We start from the raw sequence: 20,225 nt of genomic DNA, 5'->3' as shown, positions 1-20,225 counted from the left end.
CTATAAAAAGAGAAAGCATTTTTATTTTTCAAGCAATATGATATTGTGCTGTATTTAAAAAAAAGAAAAATCCATAGATATTACAAAGATATTTTGAAAGAGGACTGATAGATCGTACTGGCAGAAACTGGGGACTAGCAGTAGAGCCTTCACGAGTGGACGTTCCTCCCACTCGTGGGAGCCCAAGTCAGCTGTCTCCGCTTCTTCCCTGCACACTGGCACACATTTTTCTTTTTGAGATGTATGTTGCGTAAGGATGTCAAAGTTAAGGGCACCGTTTATATATAGCACAGTCACATAACTGTACTGCCTCACAGGTACCAGTGCAGAGACAGGTGCAAGGATTCTGAATCTCCCCGATGAAGTCTAGAGCTAGAAGAGGAGGATCCCGCCTACACATCCAGGACCCGCATGTGCAGCCACGCACACACTCCAACAGAGACTGTGCACGCACTCTTCAGTACACCTGCGCATGGGAGTAAGTCCTGCCCCTACCACACCCTTTGTGAATTCTCAAGTGGCTCTTCTCTCCCAAACCTGAAATGTGTGTCTTCGCCATGGGGAGATGAAAGGGAACGTGCACAGCCAGCTGTGGAGAGCAAGTACTTTGTAGAAGTTTTGTCTGATCTTTAAAGGTCCAATGCATCTGCTCTAACCATGGATTTTAAAAGGGCTTTTATATATGAGATGATCTTTCACATAAACTAAATATTATCAGGTAAACCCCTGAGCTCGTTTCCTCAACCTAGTAAGTGAGTCATAGTACGTATTCATTCAGATTTTGCAACAGCATACAAGTTTTTCTTTCTTTTTCCTTTTATTTGTTTATTTTTTTGAGTTAGATGGGAAGTACTTCTGTTTAAGTGTTGCAATGATACTTTATGCAGAGACTTAGCAAAGTTTATGCTTCAGGAAGCCTGGTCTGCAGGATACTAGAAAAGCAAGTGTTCCAGATTCCTTCAGGAAATGGGGATGCATACAGTTTTCTGAAGAAGGAGATCTGTGGTACCAAAGATGAGGTTCAGAGAATTTAAGGGGAGCCAGCAAAAACAGACTCGTGGAGACTGGAGTGATATTGTAGAGATACTTGCACACACTCCCAGGGAACTTTATTTTTGTAATTGGTCTACTATCAAAATTCTCTAAGGCCTGAGTTTCTCAGATATTTTTCTACCTTTCTGAATATATGGTGCCAATATCCTCTGAGTTTTCTACATTCACACTGGGATCCCAGAATGAGGCCTTTGGCCTGTGTTCTTTGCGCTATGATTTTATCCAGGTTTAGGGTTTTCACTACACCACCACATGCTGATAAATCTTCTAAGCTCGAATATACACATTCCACCACTGCTGGATTCATCTATGTGGGATGTCCTAAAAAAAAAAATTCACACATCAACCTATCCACGTTCATATTTATCATCTTTCAGCCAAAATCTTCCTTTGTTTTATATTTACGTATAGTCTCTGGTTTAGTCCTTAATCCTCCAATGCTGCCCATAAACACTTTAAATAAATGAATTAATCAGAGTCAGTAATGGCTTCTCTAAATTGATTGTATGAACTGAAGTATCTTCCATGTTCACCCAAAAGCATCAAGTGATTTGAGTGTATAGACCTAACTCCAAAAATTCAAAAGATAAAATACCCTAACAGGGCTCCTTCCATGAAGACCTTCATGGCTCTTCCTGTTCCTCTACCACCCTGTCTCTCACAGTCTATACACAGCTAGGAAAATAAAAATGACAATTTGTGTGTCCTACTGTATTACTTCATATACAAAAAGTGTAGAACCGACCACACTATAACATGGTTGGTTACAAATGTATCTTTCTTACTATCATTTGAGCTTCCTGGGTGCAAAGACTGTATTTATTTTTTTTTATTTATTTTTTTAAAAAATGTTTATTTTTTTCAAAGAAAAACGGCAATAGCCAATTGGAAACCTACTTATTCTTCAACTCCAATTTTGTTCTTTAAATTTAGAAGTGACTTACTGATTTACTATTTTAAACAAACCCCCCCCTTTCCCCTTTAAATGTTTACCATCTACTCGTGCTGAATCCTTCCAAGGAGATTGCTCCAGCGTATTATCTCCAGGTCCTTGCTTTGCTCCTTTTACCAAAAAAATGCAAAACACAATTCCATCGTGCATCTTAAAGGCGCCAATCGTCAAAAACAGGAAAAAAAAAAAAAAATCTTTGGAATAGCCAATTAAGTTGAATAAAAAAAAAAAATCCACACGAATGCGGTTTGGTTGGGGCAGGAATCCACTCCTATGTTCCTGGTAATCTGATCCCGCTCCATTAACCCTTGTAATTCATCCTCCCTATCCTATCCACATTATGATTTGAATCCAATGATCCAGCGCCAAGGACTGGGATCCAGTGAGCCCTCTCCAATCCAAACCTTTATAACCAGCAAAACCAAAAAAGAGGAGGCAAAATGTTAGACAGTGTAATCAAAAAAGGTTTCTGGGGAATGATGAGTTATGTCTGTCATCAGTTTAACGATAAAGACTGTACTTATTTAGTTTTATCTGTGCCTGACACAGCTGGCACTTGTATTTTTGGGCAAATAATAAAATCCATTAGACTTACTTTAAAATGTGTAATTTTCCTCTTAAATTTTTAGGTAAGATTTTATTAGATGATGAAATAGTTGCTTTTAAACATCTTTTTTTTAGAGACGGGGGAGGGGCAGAGAGCAAGAGAAGGAGAATCCTAAGCAGGCTCCACGTCCAGCATGGAGCCCTACATGGGGTTCCATTTCACGACCCCGAAATCATGACCTGAGCCAAAATCAAGAGTCCGACACTTGACCAACTGAGCCACCCAAGTACCCGCTTTTAAACATCTTTTAGTTAGTATGTTCTAAGCCACCTACTCTGCTTAAAAGAAAGGGCAGGTAAATCATAACATCACCTGTTTGAAGGCAACCCCAAAACTGATGAATGGTAGGCTCTTACATAGTGAAATAAACATAGCACTATTCAATTTCAGACACGAGGATACAAATATCAACCATGTGGAGAGCTTTTCCAATTGCACACCACAGACTCTGATAGACAATTCCAGGCGCTTTCCCTTTCAGAACCCTCCAGAGTCAGGAAGTGACATCCACCTCTCAGGTGAGCTAGAATCAAAATACATCAGAAGGGTGATAAAGGTGAGAATCCCAAAAGAATATTATTTTCTCCATATGAAAGAAATATGTTAATATCAATTATTTCATAGGACTATTCCAAGAATGAATGGGCACTCAAAATAAATTATTAAACCTACTATCATTATCATTATCTTAATCCCTAAACCAGCTCTGTGCCAGGGTAATGGCAACATTTTCTGGATCTGATTATCCTTGCTCAGTCTACTGTAGTCATTTCAGATGTCAGGCCTTAAGAAGACCCCTGCCTAGATGATTTCTATTTTTAAGTCACCCAAAGAAAATAAAGTTACTTACACAGCAATCTAAAAACTCAGTCAGCAACCCGTCATTCTTGTGGCTAAGATACCAAACTGGCAAATAATCTATTCAGTGATGTGGCTCAAATGGTTTCATAGTCCGAAACGTTTTATTTATATAAAATTTCTGGCTCATTTATTGTGGTCAATAATCTGAAAATTGTTTTCTGAATGACCAGTAACTTCATATGGTATTGTTAAAAGGGACTGCAAAAATGCACTTTAGGAGAAAGTACACACAAATTATCTGTTATACAGAGAAAATTAAAGAAAAGTCAAGACTTTGGTGAATAAAGCTAAATTCCATTACAAAAATATAGCTGTCATACTACTAAAAAAAATATTTATGCCTCCAGAATCCACCAGCCAAGAGGGTGATTATTCACTGACAGAATTTTATTTTTTAATATTTCCTCCCCAGAACAAAGATAGGTCAAATTCCCTTGAATTTAAAAAGTAAAAGCCATTCTTTCATAGAAATAGTACCTCAAAAGAAAAGTTCACATGAGTTCATAAGCATTCCTTTGGCATCCAGTAAGAATGTATCTCAGATCTTGACATATCTCTGTACCACTGAGTAGCTGAGCCACTGACTTTTAGTGTTATAGGCTCCACAAAACAAAGACATAAAAGGTCATTATTTGCTACAACCCAAATGAAAAATACCCCACCTATATTTAGATAATCTCAATTCCATTTATGAAAAGAAAAAAAAATAAATGTTTTATGGCTTAAAAAATTAAACATATTTGATTATTGAAGCCTCATGACAGTAAGAGTTTCTGAACAAAATAATTCAGTGCTATTTGGTAATATGGGCATAATACAATCTTCTGGGCATTAGATAAAGCCAGAGGCTGTGAATCCCGATTTTGGCAGTGTGAGTCACCAGGCAAATGTGGTGCAAGCTAGCTCTACCTTAGCTTTCCTCATACATATTAAGGAGCTCATGACTACACCATAACTCAATATTCATCAAATGTATTACAGAGCTGAGGCTGCCAGATTTTCATTTCCTACTGTCTAGACAACCAGTCTAAACACTGTATTATGAAGCCTCCAAGGAGTATAATTCCCCAAAGATTTCTTAAAGCTCCTGGTGGTGTTAACTATGCCAGACACTCCCATTCTATTGCCTTTCTATGGTACTGTTTGTGTCCAGAAAGAAAGAATATAGGATTCCTTGGGAGGAAAAAAAAAGAAAGACTCAGTTATTCTTTAACTTGTAAAATCAATAAAGCCTTAACAACCAAGCACCCACTCCCAGCCTACAAGCCTCCTGATGGCTTTTAAACTGTGTTCAGCAGTCAGGCTGCATGGTTTTCAGAAGAGAAAACACTGATTTTCATGAAACACAGAGTGCATAAAATGTTTCGTGAGAGAGAAACTCCTGGTTAAAATGAACGTTTTTTTAATAGATTATTACATACTCTTCAGTGTACTGACATGCCTAAACAAAATGTTTTATAAAAAAATAACCTTGTCTTCAGTTTTAACACCAAAGTGAAGAGTTACATATAATCACTCTTAAACCAAAACTAGAAGAAATGGGTGAAACCTGAGCATAACCAAAGGATGACTGATGACAGTCAGCCAAATTCAGGGAGGGCTTCCAAAAACGGGTTTAAAATTAGAATATAACTCAACAGCCAGGTGCAAAAACCAACATGGGATCAAAAGTCAGAGAAAGAAAGTGGTTGGAAAGAATCCAGGCAATTAGTCTGTCAAAAAAAACAACACTCAGAGCTCAGTAAGTGTGCAGTAAGACACTGAAAAATGTGAACAACAGTCTGACATCAGGAGAGCTTCTAAAACTACTAGGGCAGGTTATATGGAAATTAATAGTTTGTGTAGGCCTTCCTACAAAACTGTGATCATACATGCAGCAATCTATTTTTTTTTCTAAATCCTTACTATAAAACCTACAGTTCCTGAAACATAGTATGTTCACAAGAAGTTTGTGGAAGATACTGAATGAGAGGAGGGAAAAATAGCAGATACAATCACAAAATGATTGATACCTGACTCATCTCTCTTGATAAGATCTAGAGCTTCTGAGTAAACCTTAGGTTACACCCTAAAATAGGTAGGTAGTGCATGGCAGAAATGAAACAGAAATCCGTCAGCTTACAGCACGTAGATCCTGATAGGAGTTTTTCCATGTCAAATCAGAAGGACAAAGTACAGGTTGCTGGGCTTCTGGGATATACAGTACACCAGCTCTTTAAAGCATCCCACAGGCTGGCTCCCTACACATCGATCAAATCAACAATCACAAAATATTTTCTAGTTTTCAGTACTTATGTCTTTAGGCTATGCATTTTGTTAAACTCATCCCAAAATATTTCATGTTGTAGGATGCTACTGTAAATGTGATTATTTTGTTCATTTTATTTTTTTACTTGTTTATTGCCCACGATAGAAATACAACTTATTATTTCACTTAAATGTGTTAAGACTTGTTTTGTGGCCCAAAGCATGGTCTATTTTGGTGCATGGTTCATGCCTGCTTGAAAAGAATTTATGTTCTGCTGTTGAGCGGAGTGCTTTACATATTATCAACTAAGTCAGGTTGGTTCATGACAGTGTCATTCAAATATTCTTTTCTCCCTAATAACTTATAGATTCCTTTTCTATCATTTTCTAGGATGAGGATGTTGAATCTAATTGTAATTGTTCATTTGTCTATGTTTCTTTTCACTTCTGTCAATAGATGTTTCATGTATTTTGAAACGCCTATTTTTAGGCTGTTATATATATGTAGGATTTTTAGGTTTTGATAAATTGACTCATCACTATGACATGTCTCTTTCTCTAATACCCCCTGTCATGAAATTTACTATGATCTTAACAGAGTAAGTCCAGGTTAAGTTTAATGTTCACACGGTGACTCTCCATCTTTTCAACTCATCTCTATATTTATATTTATGTTAATTTTTTGAAAGTATATAGTTATATCTAGACTTTTATCTACTCTTACGGTTGCTGCCTTAAAACTGGAGAGTTTATACTATTTATAATATTTATTAATATGGTTGGTTTAAATCTACAATCTTGCTATTTTCTAAATTTTATATTTGTTCTTTCTTCCTTATTTTTCTCCTTTTTTGCCTTTTTGGATTACTTGAGTGTTAGTATTTCATTTAATGTCTGCTTTTGGTTTATTACCTATACTTCTTTTAATTTTCTAATAGTTTCTCTAGGGTTTACCATCGGTACTTATCACTTTTCATAGTTGGAGGTAAAGAATATGATCATTATCTTGACTATGGTGATGGTTTCAAGGTGTATGTTTGTGTCAAAAGTTATCAAACTTATACCTTAAAATGTTCGATTCATTGCATGTCAATTATAACTCACTAAATTTGTCGAAAAAAAAAAAGAGGAGAAAGAACATTAGGGTAATTGGCACTAGTATTTTAATAAGGTTTTAAGTCCACTGCATAGTAAAAAGTGTGGTACAAGACAAAATTCTGCCCAGTATAATAATGTATACCACATAATATTCTTCAGTTTTTCTTCTGTCTGGGAAACTGGAACATATTGTTTGTTAAAATCCAAGACAAATCTTGAAACATCTAAGGTCATTTTTGAAGTCCCTCCAGCTATCTTACCCACAGAGGTAATTTGGAAGAAAAGAAAATGACCAAAATTTCAAAATTTTAAAATAGCCAAAAAAATCAAACCTTCAACTGTGATTATTCCATTCCAAAATGTGCTCTTATCTACATTAGATTCATCTGTTCCATTTTTTTTCTCTTATTTTTCCTCAATTTTGCTTCTCAAGATAGGTTGGCAATTTTTTTTTCCTGTAAAGGGCAATAGAGTAAATATTTTAAGGTACACAAGCCACAGGCCACAGTGTGCAAACCCCCGCTTAAAAATAAATTGCTTCTGACATCATTTGAGACCTTATTAATTGCTATGGACCACAAGCACCCCAATGGCAGAGACACAGTAACTGGGTATGGTAGTATACATTCAACATGTTTCCTTCTCATATTTCACCTCAGTATGTATGAGGAGAATATTCAAAAACTTATGCATCTATTCAGCTGGCACAGAGTGAGAAGTGACATGTTAACATTTTAATGGCTTGGGCGCCTGGGTGGCTCAGTTGGTTAAGCGACTGCCTTCGGCTCAGGTCATGATCCTGGAGTCCTGGGATCGAGTCCCACATCAGCCTCCCTGCTCAGCGGGGAGTCTGCTTCTCCCTCTGACCCTCCCCTCTCGTGCTCTCTCTCTCTCTCATTCTCTCTCTCAAATAAATAAATAAAATCTTTAAAAATAAATAAATAATTAAAAATATTAACATTTTAATGGCTTTCCTGAATTCTAGGCTTGGCTAGTAAGTATTTGTAAGTTAATGGAAACCTTGAAAAACTGAACTAAGTAAATCAACTGTTTTGTACTTGCAAAAATACTTTAAACTAAATGGAAATATTTAATCCGTATAGCTTTCTCCTAAGTTAAAAATTATTTCCCAAATAACAGCCAATATAAATGTTATACAATAATGCGTCTTTATTTTTTGGAAACTATATGATTTCTTAAATTTGCATTAAAGGCATATAAAGCACATATTCTTAAAACTGTCTCTTCTATCATTTTGTTTGAGAGAATGTTTCAGCACTACTATTCACATATTCATCAGACGTTTATTGAGCATCTAACTTTTCTACTTAGAATACACAATGGAAAACAAGATAATCATGGTCCTTACCAAGATGGAGTCTATTGCCTATGAGATTGAAAGGTGATAAAAAGGAAATAGACAAAATAATTACAAACTATCCAAAGTGAAGAACGTAAACAGAACAACTTGGGGTAAACAGAACAGCCTCCAATATGAAAGTGTTTAGCAAGGAGCTAAAGGTCGAAGAAAATGCAAAATTTTGGAGGCAAGTAGGCCAAGAACCCCATGGCTGAAGACAGCCAGTGAAAAGATATTATATGGAAGTACTCTAATGTGTTAAGGATTTATTAACAAGTCAGTTGTGTGAGGTGGTGACCATGAGCCAGTGGCGTGAAATAAGGCTGAGGAGATGGTTGGGAATAAGACTCATACTGCTACTTGGAGAAAAGACTGGAGGAGAAAATAGTAGAAGCAGAAATACCAGTAAAGAATCAATACAGCCCCTTCCCCCAAGAAAAGATACTCATCAGCTGAGAAATGATAGTGGTTTAGAATAGACTGGTGGCAGAGGGATGAAAAAGGGTGAATGGACATGGAGATGTAGATCAAAAGGAAGGCTAAATACCACGGTTAATTTGCACATTTGTAGGAATGATCCAATAGAAAGAGGAAAAGTAATGAGGCAAAAACAAGAAGAAATAGAGATTCAAAGCCCCTTAGAACTTAAATTACACTATTTTATGCGTGTTTTTTGAATAATAAAAATGAGGGGGAAAGGTGTTAGTTTTTTAAAATCCCGCAAAATTTAGAAGTGGAGTTTAAAACTCAAACCATAAAGTCATCCTATTCTTAAAGTTTTCATTCATTAATCATAAATATTTGCCATGTGCCGGGCCATATGCTAGATACTGAGAATACAAATATGGAGATATATGTATCCTGACATCTGTGAGCTTATACTTCTGACACTACTTAGTCATCTCCAGTGTAAATATTGAAGATTTTTCCCTTGTATTTTCAGCTGTAGTTTAACCAAGCAAAGAAGCATCTTAAAACTGTGCAAGGACTCTTCTTCCTCTTTCTTTCCTTGCTTGAATAATTCCCTTATCAAACCATTAAGTGAAGAAGAGGGTCTGCCTGGACCAGGGGTGGGGATGCTGTGGTAGCTCAGGGCAGGATGCTAGAAGAGAGGCAAGATGACAGACATGGGAGTGAGGGTGGGGCTGGGGAGAAGAGGCTAGGCAGCTAGAAAAGGCAGAGGGGGGTTATCCAAGCATCGAGAGGAGGATATCCAGACATGGGATTAAGGGTATCCAGGCATTAGGGAAGCCCAGTGTGTGTGGAAGCCCAGTGAAGGAAGTCAGATCTTAAGCAGGATGAAGACAGAATATACACCTGAGTGCATCTTGCTGCAGGGCTTTAGAGCCAAGTAGGGTAAGGAAGGTATCCACACAAGGGGCAGCCCTGTGTGTGGAGTCAGAGTCAATGCTGGCTGAATAAGGAGGGCTGACTCCATTCCAGAGTCAGCCCAGCAGAGGGTGTCTGAAAGGGTAAGGAAGGAGTCCTTGTATGGGGGGGGGAGGGGCTGGTTTAGAGATTCAGAGGTTAAATGGGACAAGCAATGTGTCTATGTAGGCAGGCAGTCTGGTATAAGGAATCAGAGGCTCAGAGGAGGAGGGAAGGCATCCAAGAGACAATACAGCTCAATGCACTGGAAACAAAAATTAGGTTTAAAGTCACCTGTCCAATAGGGTTCAGAGGGCATCTACATGGGAAAGGAGTGGCCATGGAGAGGGGTGGTAAGTTACATACACAGAGGTTGATTCACTAAGTATACATTGATAGTAAAGGGAGCCAGGATTCTGACTATCAGAGAAGAAATTGAGAAAAAAAAATAGAATAAACCCTGAGGCGTCGAACTGGAATCAGAAACATCAGTGTGAACTCATGATACACAACATTTCTAAATCAAAAGAAACATGGGGGGCGCCTGGGTGGCTCAGTTGGTTAAGCGACTGCCTTCGGCTCAGGTCATGATCCTGGAGTCCCGGGATCGAGTGCGGCATCAGGCTCCCTGCTCAGCAGGGAGTCTGCTTCTCCCTCTGACCCTCTTCCCTCTCATGCTCTCTATCTCTCATTCTCTCTCTCAAATAAATAAATAAAATCTTTAAAAAAAAAAAAAGAAAAAAGAAACATGGGGCGCCTGGGTGGCTCCGTTGGTTAAGCATCTGCCTTCGGCTCAGGTCATGATCCCAGAGCCCTGGGATCAAAGCCTGCAACGGGCTCCCTGCTCAGCAGGGAGTCTGCTTCTACCGCGTGCCTCTGCCCCAGCCCCTCCCCCTACTTGTGCTTCCTCTCTCAAATAAATAAAATCTTTAAAAAAGAGAGAATACATATAAAAGCATGTATAAATGGACAGATAAATGTATATAAACTACTCCAGCTCTGTCTACTCAGACAGTCTGAAAGTAGCAACACTCTGATGAAGTAATAAGCACATCTATCATCTAGAGTGTGGCTTCTGAATGTATTCTCCTCTAAAAGAACTCAGGTGCCTTGAAGATATAGCTAATTCCACTAATGGATCAGGAAAAATACAAAACAAACTTGGAATCCACTGCTGTACCAGAAAACAAAGAAGCGCTGAAAGAAAGACAAAAGTACGTAAGGATACAAAAACCAATTTTAAAGGGCTTCTAGTGGCCAGGACAGCAATCACATAAGTATCACTTAAAAAAAGTGGATTATAAATCACTTATTAAAATGCCATTATCTATATTGACATAAACAAAAAAAAAATAAATTAAAGCCTGAAGAGGAAAGAGACATTTATACAGTTCCAAAATACCTTCCCAAAGAATTTCATCTTGTTTTAAAAGGAGGGAAAACCTTTACAATAGAGAAATCAGACAAATATCCCCTTAATGAATGATCAAGCACTATTATTTTCAGTAATAGGACAAATCAAAATTAGGTACCATCTGGTAGGTTAAAATAAGAAGAGCAAAGCATCATTTCTGTGATATTCCTGCAAAAGGTACATAACCTAAATCAAATCAGGAAGAAACATCAGAAACACACAAATTAAGTAACATTCTAAAAAAGAACAAACAACAAACTGGCCTATAATCTTAAAAAGTGTCAAAGTCATGAAAGACAAAGGAATGCTGAGAAAATATTCCAGACTGAAGAAAACTAAAGACACATTACAACTAAATGACTTGATTCTAAACTGGATCCTTTTTGCAATAAGTAATTTCTATTGAAAAAAAAAATCACTGAAATTTGAATGGAGTATGTAGGTTGGATGACAGAAATGAATCAGTATAAATTTCCCTGATTTGAATGATAATATTGTGGGTATGGAGGAGCATTCTGGATGGTCAACTTTCATATATTTCAGGAAACAAATATTCCTGTACAACTTTTCTGTTTCAAAATATGAAAAAATTAAATAATAGTACATATGTAGTGCTGAGGCTATGATTTCAGTCTTATCATCCCAAAACTGTACACGTACTATTTTAAGTTTACAAATAAAACAGCCTATTTTAATAATGATCCCTCTGTTCTCTCATTCATGCACACTGTCATTCCTTATTCATTCAGCAATTTATTTTAACTACTCTATGCCAGATATAGAGTGAGATGTTCTGAGATCTTATATACATTTTTCCTTGAATCATCATATCTCTACAAGGTATGAATTATTACTATAATTTGCATATGGAAATGACGCTCAGGCAGTTACTTTGAGCAAGGCCAAATACAACACAGAAGAGCCTGAGTGTAAGTCCAACCCTTAGAGATGCCACTCACCTGTTAACACTTGACTCAAAGGCATTTAAAGACAAATCCTTAATCCTTTTGATTGAATGGCCAGTTAATTAATAATTATGGTATTACGTAAACATATGTTAAAACCACAGCCTCATTATATACACTCTCACCACTTTTATTCAACACAGTGCTAGAAGTCCTAGCCATAGCAATCTCCCAAGAAAAAAAAAAGATTCCAAATTGGTAAACAAGTAAAACTGTCACTATTTGCAAATGACATGATACTACATATGAAAAACCCTAAAGGCTCCAGCAAAAATCTAGTAGAACTAAAAAATGAATTCAGTAAAGACACAGAATAAAAAGTTAATATACAAAAATCTATCGCATTTCTTATACTAATAACAAAGTACAGAAACAAAAATTAAGGAAGTAATCTCACTTACAATTACGTCAAAAAAATAAAATACCTAGAAATAAGGTTAAGGATCTATACTCTGAAAACTCCAAGACACTGATGAAAAAAAACTGAACAAGACACAAATGTAAAGATATTCCATGCTCCTGGACTGGAATAATTAATATTGTTAAAATGTCTATACTACCTAAGGAAGCTACAGATTCTGTGTAATCTGGCAAGCATGTGGCAAAAGGGTACAGTTATGCACAGTTGGTGGGAATGTAACTTGGTGTAGCTAATCTGGAAAACAGTGCAGCTTCCTTAAAAAATTAAAAATAGAAATACCATATGATCCAGAAATTCCACTTGTGGATATTCATTGGAAGAAAACCGAAACACTTATTTGAAAAGATATATGCATGCCTATGTTTAGTGCAGCATTATTTACAATTGGCAAGATACGAAAGCAACCTAAGCGTCCATTCACACATGAATGAGTAAGAAAGCTGTGCTATACATACACAATGTAGTATTATTTAGCCATATAAGAGAATGAAATCCTGTCATTCACAACAACATGGGTTGTTACAGAGGGTATAATGCTAAGTGAAATATGCCAGAAAAGAAAGACAAATACCATATGGTTCCACTTATCTGTGGAATCCAAAAAACAAAACCAACAACAAAAACAGAAACAGATTTATAAGTGCCGAAAACAAATTGGTGGTTGCCAGAGGGAAGGGAGTGGTGGTATGGGTAAAAGAGCTGAAGGGCATCAAGAGGCACAATTGGGGCGCCTGAGTGGCTCAGTTGTTAAACATCTACCTTCAGCTCAGGTTATGATCCTGGAGTCCTAGGATCAAGCCCCACATCGGGCTCCCTGCTCAGCAGGGAGTCTGCCTCTCCCTCTCCCACTACCCCCTGGTTGTGTACCCTCTCTCGCTGTGTCTCTGTCAAATAAATAAATAAAATCTTAAAAAAAAATTCTAGTTTTAAAATAGTCAAGAAGATGAAAAATACAGAATAGGGAACATGGTCAATAAGACTGTAATAACTGTATGGCAACAGATAGTAATGACACTTATCACAGTGAGCATTTCATAATGTATATAATTGCTGAATCACTATTTTGTATACCTGAAACTAATATAATATTGTATGGTCAATATATTTCAATTAAAAAAATAAGTCCTGGGGACATAATATACACTTTGGTGACTATAGTTAACAATACTGTATTGTACATTTAAAAGTTGCTAAGAGAGTAGATTACTTTTTAAATCTCCTTCACCTATTTTACCCATCCCCCATTCACCTCCCCTCTGGTAATCATCAGTTTGTTCACTAAAAAGTCTATCTTTTGGTTTGTCTCTTTTTTCCTTTTCATTTTTTGTTTGTTTCTTAAACTCCACATATGAGTGAAATCACATGCTATTTGTCTTTCTCTGACCGGCTTATTTCACTTAGCATTACACGCTCTAGATCCATCCATGTTGTTGTAAATGGCAAGATTTCATTCTTTTTAATGGCTGGATAGACTTCCATTGTGTATATATATACCACATCTTCTTTATCCACTCTTCAATCAATGGACACTTGGGCTGCTTCCATATTTTGCCTACTGTAGATAATGCTGCAATAGACACAAGGATGCATATATACTTTCAAATTGGTGTTTCTGTATTCTTTGGGTAAATACTCAGTAGAGTGATCACCAGATCATAGGGTAGTTCCACTTTTAATGTTTTGAGGAATCTCCATACTGTTTTTCACAGTGGCTGCACCAGTTTGCATTCCCATCAGTAGTGCACAAGGGTTCCTTTTCCTTATCATCCTTGCCCACACTTGTTGTTTCTAGCCATTCTGACAGGTATGAGGACTAAGAGAGTAGATTTTAAACGCTCTTCTCAGAAAAAAAATTAAAAATTTAAAAGAAGAGAAGTTCTCATCAGAATGAAAAAAATGAGTTTATAACCATGTAAGCTGATTTATTTTAATTAAACTTATTGTGGTAATCACTTTGCAATATATACATATAGCACATCACTATGCTGTATACTTTAAACTCACACAATGTTATATATCAATTATATCTCAATAAAAATAGAACAAAAATTCCAGGATGGAGAGTGGGCACAGAGCACTGTTATTTTTCTTCACTCAGTATCACTGCTTTACAGTAACTCCTAACACAGAAATAGAAACATGAAATAAAAATGTAACCAGGGAAAACATATTACTAAGTGAAAGTCAATCTGATGTTACACACTGTGTAATACCAACTCTATAACACCTTAAATATGGCAAAGCTGTGGAGAGAGTACAAAGATCTGTGGCTGTCAGCAAAGAGGGATGAACAGGGAGAGCAGTGAGGGGCTGTAGGGCAGTACGACTACTGTGATACCGTAATGATGGACACATGTCCTTATTCATTTGCCCAAAGCCATAAAACAGACAACACGAGGAGGGAACCCTGATGTAAATGATGGACTTTGGGTGATAATGATGTGTCGATGTCGATTTACTAACTGTAACAAATGTACTACTCCAGGGGCGCCTGGGTGGCTCAGTTGGTTAAGCGTCTGCCTTCGGCTCAGGTCATGATCCCAGGGTCCCAGGATCAAGTCCCGCATCAGGCTTGCTGCTCAGCCGGGAGCCTGCTTCTCCCTCTCCCTCTGCCTGCCACTCCCCCTGCTTGTGCTCTCTCTCTCTCTCTCTCTTGCTCTCTGACAAATAAATAAACAAAATCTTTAAAAAAAAAACAATGTACCACTCCAGTGGGGGATGTAGATCATGAGAAAGCTATGCATGTGTGGAGGTAGGCAATATATAGGCAATCTCCTTCCACCCACTTCTGCTGTGAAACCAATACTTCTGTAAAATAAAGTCTAAAAAAGGGGGGGGGGGTGACCAAGGACACAGCCCTGAGCTTCCATTATGTCACTCAAGAATTTCAATCCTGGTATTTTGGCCCCATAACTGCTACTAGCTGGTAAGTTCCAACAATTCTGAAACTACTGCTATTATGAACCAGGCAAAGGCACCTACGGAGATGACAAGATTCCCAACTAACTTCCCAGGAAAATGAGGAGAAGATCAGGATGGCACAGTGAGCCAAAGGAGGCTGAGCTGCAGCCCATAAATGTCCTTCATCCCTTTTCCTTTCTCCTCTGAGAAAGAAATTATTTGGACATCATCTTGTTTTCAGGAGACAAAAGGGGCTGCTTACCATTGCAACCCCTGAGAATGACTGATTTCCCAGGGAGTCTGAGCAGCAGGGAAAACAAGTGAGGGAGGGCTGGTCAGCTCAGGGAAAGAAGGCCCAGATGGGGGGCCTGGGGCTGAGGGTGGAACGCTGAGTGGGGTTATGAAGAGCTCCCTCCCTGGTGACCCACTGACCTTCAATAAATAAGCCAAAGAGATCAAGGTACAATCGGGGTTTGAGTTCATGGGGAAGCTAACAAGAGACAAAGAATGGTACCCATCTGCCCTTGGGTTGGAGGATGTAGGAAGGTATCAGACCTGCACAGTTAGAACACTGTGGTTACAGGCCTCATCTTCCCATACCTCCAAGAGCCAAGAGAGTCTCAAAGGTCCTTGGGTTGTATAAAAAGTGGTCCATATACACCAAAGATTACCACAGCAATATATATTAAATGGAGGGTGAGGCCAGGAGAGAAGCAGAGAATCAAGTTTGCTCATTCAAACATGAAGTGAAATTCAAAAATATTTTTCAGCTTTTCTGTGAAGAATTTTTGAAATTTTCCTCACCTGTAATATGTACCATGAAATTATTGTACATAACTGAATAATATCGATATACCTATACATTATATATATACACACTATCACAGATGCTGACTTATTTTTACACATGTGAATGCATACATACCTGTATGTAGTAGATTATATACTGAGAGAGAACACAGGTAATGAAGTCTTATTTTATGATGAATTAGGTTTTACAAGGAAGAGTGAAAAGCTCTTGTAAATACTGCAGAGAAGTGCCACGTCATAAAACACAGACCTGCCCTCCTCCAATATTTACAAAACAAGAAAGATTCCTAAATAAGGAATAACATATCATTTATTTGATTGAGGACCACATGAAGTTGGCTGACATCTCTGTACCTTTAAAGACAGGAATGGCACTTACAACGGTGGATTTATAAGTAGATGTGATCCTCAGAACCAAGGTGGGCTCTAACACAGAATAATTCCAACTCCCATCTCTCACTGACCCATTAAGGAAGCTAAGGAGAGAAGAATCTGTAGTACCTAAATTATAATCATTTTCTTTTCGTGGGGAAAGTATGGAGAGGTAGATTCACATGACTGTGTGTTCGTGTATACAGATTGTGCCACAAATTAAAGTGCAGACTATTAAAACCCATGAAAAAAAAAAAAAACTTTTAAAAATACACCAGGAGGGTGAAGAGGCCCCGCGCGGCGGAGCTCGCCGCAGCCTTCCGGAGCTCGGGACTCCAAAATGGCAGAGCAACTTTCTCCAGGCAAGATGGCAGAGCGGGTGTGCACCTTCCTCTTCAAAAAGCCCGGTGGGCGGAAAGGGGCGGCAGGCCGCAGAAAGCGCCGGGTGTGCGACCAGGAGCCCGGAGACAGCAACAGCAGCAGCGACGAAGGCAGCACCGTGGTTCGCCCGGAGAAGAAGCGGGCCGTCCACAATCCGATGATACAGAAAACTCGTGGCAGTGGTAAACAGAAGGCGGCCTACGGCGACTTGAGCAGCGAGGAGGAGGAGGAGAACGAGCCCGAGAGTCTTGGCGTGGTGTACAAGTCCACCCGATCAGCAAAACCTGTGGGACCGGAGGATATGGGGGCGACTGCTGTCTACGAGCTAGACACAGAGAAGGAGCATGATGCACAAGCCATCTTTGAGCGCAGCCAGAAGATCCAGGAGGAGCTGAGGGGCAAGGAAGATGACAAGATCTATCGGGGAATCAATAATTATCACAAATACATGAAGCCCAAGGATACGTCTATGGGCAATGCTTCCTCCGGGATGGTGAGGAAGGGCCCCATCCGAGCTCCCGAACATCTACGTGCCACCCTACGCTGGGATTACCAGCCCAACATTTGTAAGGACTACAAGGAGACTGGCTTTTGCGGCTTCGGAGACAGCTGCAAGTTCCTCCATGACCGTTCAGATTACAAACATGGGTGGCAGATCGAACGTGAGCTTGATGAGGGTCGCTATGGTGTCTATGAGGACGAAAACTATGAAGTGGGAAGCGATGATGAGGAAATACCATTCAAGTGTTTCATCTGTCGCCAGACCTTCCAGAATCCAGTTGTCACCAAGTGCAGGCATTATTTCTGCGAGAGCTGTGCACTGCAGCATTTCCGCACCACCCCTCGCTGCTATGTCTGTGACCAGCAGACCAATGGCGTCTTCAATCCAGCGAAAGAATTGATTGCTAAATTGGAGAAGCATCGAGCTGCAGAAGAGGGTGGTGCTTCTGATTTCCCAGAAGACCCCGATGAGGGTCCAATCCCCATCACTTAGTTTTCCTATTATTCTCACACCTCAAAATAAACCCTTTTGTTGTTTGGAAATCTTAAAAAAAAAAAAAAAATACACCAGGAGGAACAATGGTAAGAGAAGGAATTTTACCCTACCAGTCACTTCAACAAATAATTACTTTGTGCCAATCCGTTATTGCATGCCAAGTACATGGAAAGCCTCTTCCTGATAGAGAAAAAAATAAATTGGAGTGGGAGGAGCTAACTAAAAGAAAAAAGCTCTACTTTAAAAAAAAATACATCCTAACTTTGCTTTATCATATTTATAAATTATACTAGATTTTCAAACCCATAGAACTTTTATTAATTAAAAAAAAAACAAATTCTGAAGACTCATTAGGCATTACTACAAATAAAAAAAAAAAAATCTGTGGGGTGCCATAGGGCTCCATGGCCAGCAGGGAGTCAGACTGAGGATTTCTCTCCCTTTCCTTCTGCCCCTCCCCACTCACTTGCAAGCTCTCTCTCTAAAAATCAATCAATCAATAATCTGCAAGAAAAACCACATTAGAGGGGCACCTGGGTGGCTCAGTCGTTAAGCGTCTGCCTTCGGCTCAGGTCATGATCCCAGGTCCTGGGATCCAGCCCCGCATCGGGCTCCCTGCTCCGCAGAGAGCCTGCTTCTCCCTCCCCCTCTGCCTGCCACTCTGCCCACTTGTGCTATCTCTCTGTCAAATAAATAAATAAAATCTTAAAAAAAAAAAGAAAAACCACATTAGAAAATTGAAAGCACAGGCAGTGGGTTAAATAGTGGGTTAAGGAAGATTAGATTGAGCATGTCTGAGTACAGAATTGATGAACAAAGGAAGTTCATTGCTAAACATGTGTTTGTATACATGTAACATAACATCCATACTACCCATGCAACCTGGTACACTGGAAATACAACTCTTTGAAATTTAACTATAGAAACAAAAACTGTATTCCCTATCAGAAAACATAAAAAAAAAAACAAAAAAAAACAAAAATCAAACAAAAAACCCATCATAACCCCAACCTGGACTGTTCTGTGAAATCTGATCCATTCTCTTTTCCTTCCCCTGCAGGCCCACAGGCAATCCCCCATGCAACTCTGTGTGTCAGCAAGTGATGTAACAGACCCATATACATTCTCCAAAGGGCAGCAGGATGGTTATTAAATCATTGCTGAGTCACATCTATGTTCATCTTCTCGAAACGCAGACAGGTGCTCTGGCCAGTAACTGTGTGTAAGCTGTTGGCTCCAGCTCAGTAACTGCAGAGAAGCCAAATCCATCTTGCTTCGTGCAGAGAGTACCAGGATAAAGGAAAGTGCTGATGCAGGTACACATACACACACCTGAAACCTAATGCAGGTGGGGCCCTCTTCAGCCCTCGAAAGCAAGGTCCGGGTGCTGGGAAACTGTGTAGAAAAAGCCTCATCTACTTTCTGCTACAATCTGAGCATTACCTTCTATTTCCAATGTCTACAGTTCCACATGCATTTCTCTTTCATGCTGCAGTGTTTGATTCTTTCCAAATATGGGTGTCCATGAAGTTCTTGAAAAGAGTATAATGAATTTTAGTAAATTTCACCAGCAGTGAGAAAGTATGGAGGAAGCGGGCCGATGGTACCTTCACTGTGAACACATACATTTCTGTCTTATCCGCCTCTTCCATAATACCCTTCTCCCACTTAGAAGTCAAGCAAAAATTCTTGTCACCTAGAGAATAGATTCATTTTCTTCTCCATAATGCTGGTATTATTTGACACGCAGTTTCATATTGATTCAGAGTCTATCTTAAATGGGCTTATCAAGAAATCACTCTCAAATAAATACAATGTGCACTGTAGGAGAAATTCTTGTAAATAGAATATTCTCAACCTTATTATCTGTAAGATAGAGATGTAAAAGTCACAGGTACTCAGTACAAGTATAAAAATCTATACATGTATGCCAATCACCAGGCATATTTACTGGAAAACCAAGTGATCTCACAGGGGGCTGAGGAGAGTCAAGGAAGAAGTTTAACCCACGACTTCTGCCTCCAATATGCCTACTGATATGTTGGAGTGACAGACCTGGCTCCAGGTTTGGTGGGCTTCTTTTCCCGTTCTATTTATTCCCTCGTGTAGTTAAATTTACTCAGCCTTTCACTTCCAAAAAGATCAGACTACATGACCCAAGAACATTCTGTCTGGACAACACCTGTTTGTAAATACTGTTAAAGCAGGGCTGAGCTCATATATTAAAAGAAAACCTATAATAGCTGTAATGTTCAGATGCCCCCTTTGATATTCAAGTGTTTATAAAATATGGTTCCAACTGGTCTCCTAGCTATGACCATCAAATATAATGAGCGTCTCTAGAGGTGGCCACTCTTACCCTGGAGTCATACTTTTTATAAGATTTCTTCTAGAATAATGCTACTGGCTCTTCTCTCT

General features: G+C 38.8%; 1 protein-coding gene across 1 annotated transcript; it reads left to right on the top strand.

The window, feature by feature from the left end:
* Positions 1-16,769: 16,769 nt before the first annotated feature.
* Positions 16,770-17,816, top strand: LOC114209530 (E3 ubiquitin-protein ligase RNF113A-like). Its single transcript, XM_028103616.2, has one exon. The coding sequence runs from the start codon at positions 16,770-16,772 to the stop codon at positions 17,802-17,804; it is 1,035 nt and encodes a 344-aa protein (XP_027959417.1). The 3' UTR covers positions 17,805-17,816.
* The last annotated feature ends 2,409 nt before the right edge of the window (positions 17,817-20,225 follow it).

The sequence above is a fragment of the Eumetopias jubatus genome, unplaced genomic scaffold, assembly GCF_037043125.1.
Source record: "Eumetopias jubatus isolate StellerSeaLion01/CBP00866 unplaced genomic scaffold, mEumJub1_p1.0 scaffold_5, whole genome shotgun sequence".
NCBI lineage: Eukaryota > Metazoa > Chordata > Mammalia > Carnivora > Otariidae > Eumetopias > Eumetopias jubatus.
This window is presented reverse-complemented; position numbering and strand designations above follow the sequence as displayed.

Coding starts and splice junctions, on each gene's coding strand:
- LOC114209530 (XM_028103616.2), top strand. CDS start 16,770: ATGGCAGAGCAACTTTCTCCAGGCAAGATGGCAGAGCGGGTGTGCACC.